A 1277-nucleotide genomic window follows, 5' to 3' on the forward strand; every position below is an offset into this window, starting at 1 on the left:
TTGGCCAAGACTGCTCAACAAGTTCAGAGCAGCACTTCAAAGCGTAGTCGCCATGGAAGTGACGATGGTAGCTCCGAGGATTCATCTGAGGAGAAGGCTCCAGTTCCATCTGGTCGAGGTAGTAGAGCAGGGTCGGTGGCAGCCATTGGCGAAGAATCGGCTGCGGCTGCTTCTAGCCCAACTCCCAGTCGTCGAGGTCTGCACATGCCAAAGGCTTGGAAGAACAAGCCGAAGTCCAAGCGTCAGAAAACTGCTTCGCCGGCATCCGCTCGTTCACGCTCCAGCCTAGCTTCTCACCGCTCGACGTCTCGGCCGCCTGCGCGTTCACCTTCGGCGGCCCACGCCAAATCGCCCGCGAGTCACCCGAGATCTCGTTCGCATTCTGTGTCCAGTCGTCCGGCCAAGTCTAAGTCTCCCGCATCTCCACCGTCCGCTCCTGCTACTCCTCCCAAGGCTGAGCCGTCGAAGGACGACCAACCTCCTGAGGTCGTGGACTTGACGAAAGATGAGAGTGACGAGGACATGGAGGAGGAACCAACTGCAGTTCCGACGGAGTCCGAAGACACGGAGGGTGACTCGCCCAGCTTCAACGACTCGTCCGGCAACTTCCCAGCGCAGTAACGTGGCTTCTCCCTCGTATCGCGCTCCTTCGCCACCGGCTGACGCTTCCCCACAAGCTCCTACCTCTTTCGAGCTCGAGATGCAGTTACTATTTGGATCTGACGACGATGGGGATGCTCCAAGCTGTTCGAAGGCGACTCGTGAACCTGCTGGGCTGATGTCACCTTATCGTTCGTCCTCTGATGAAGATACACCGTCGCCTCCCAAGCGTTCGGACAGCACACCAATCTCCAGACAACCTTCGGTTCCACCTTCTCAATCTCCTGATTCTTCCGATGGCGACGAGGGTGGCTCCAGCAATGGTTCTCACGACGGTGATGGAGCTGGTGGAGATGGTTCTCGAGACGACGAGCCTTCGTTCGATTTTCCTTCTGGTGATACTGCTGGTGATGAAGATATTCCACCGTCGACCGACGTTTCTCGAGCATCCGCTGTTGTCGATGGTTCTGTAACCAGTGTTCCGACGACTTCTTCCCCGGGATCTCCCCGAAGCTCCGAATCGTCTCTTCTGGTCGCTGATTCCGCATCTCGTGAAACCTCGTCCGTGGCGCCTCAAGCTTCGTCTCCACTGTCAAGAGTTCTCACGAGTCCGACGACTACTCGTCATCACCATCCGTCTCCGGGGTCTGCACTGAGCCAGACTTCGCTTCTTCCTC

General features: G+C 57.6%; 2 protein-coding genes across 2 annotated transcripts; one reads left to right on the top strand and one right to left on the bottom strand.

Annotated features, from left to right (window-relative positions):
* Nucleotides 1-204: 204 nt before the first annotated feature.
* On the top strand, nt 205-621 carry PPTG_19321 (hypothetical protein; the record flags this gene model as incomplete). The annotated part of the gene is made up of 1 exon (XM_008917740.1): nt 205-621. One exon carries the CDS (start codon nt 205-207, stop codon nt 619-621), a length of 417 nt encoding a protein of 138 aa, XP_008915988.1.
* Nucleotides 622-680: 59 nt separating this feature from the next.
* On the bottom strand, nt 681-1148 carry PPTG_19322 (hypothetical protein; the record flags this gene model as incomplete). Its single annotated transcript, XM_008917741.1, has 1 exon — nt 681-1148. The coding sequence occupies one exon, from the start codon at nt 1146-1148 to the stop codon at nt 681-683; it is 468 nt and encodes a 155-aa protein (XP_008915989.1).
* Between the last annotated feature and the right edge of the window lie 129 nt (nt 1149-1277).

The sequence above is a fragment of the Phytophthora parasitica genome (genome assembly GCF_000247585.1).
Source record: "Phytophthora parasitica INRA-310 unplaced genomic scaffold supercont2.113, whole genome shotgun sequence".
In the NCBI taxonomy this organism is placed as follows: domain Eukaryota; phylum Oomycota; class Peronosporomycetes; order Peronosporales; family Peronosporaceae; genus Phytophthora; species Phytophthora nicotianae.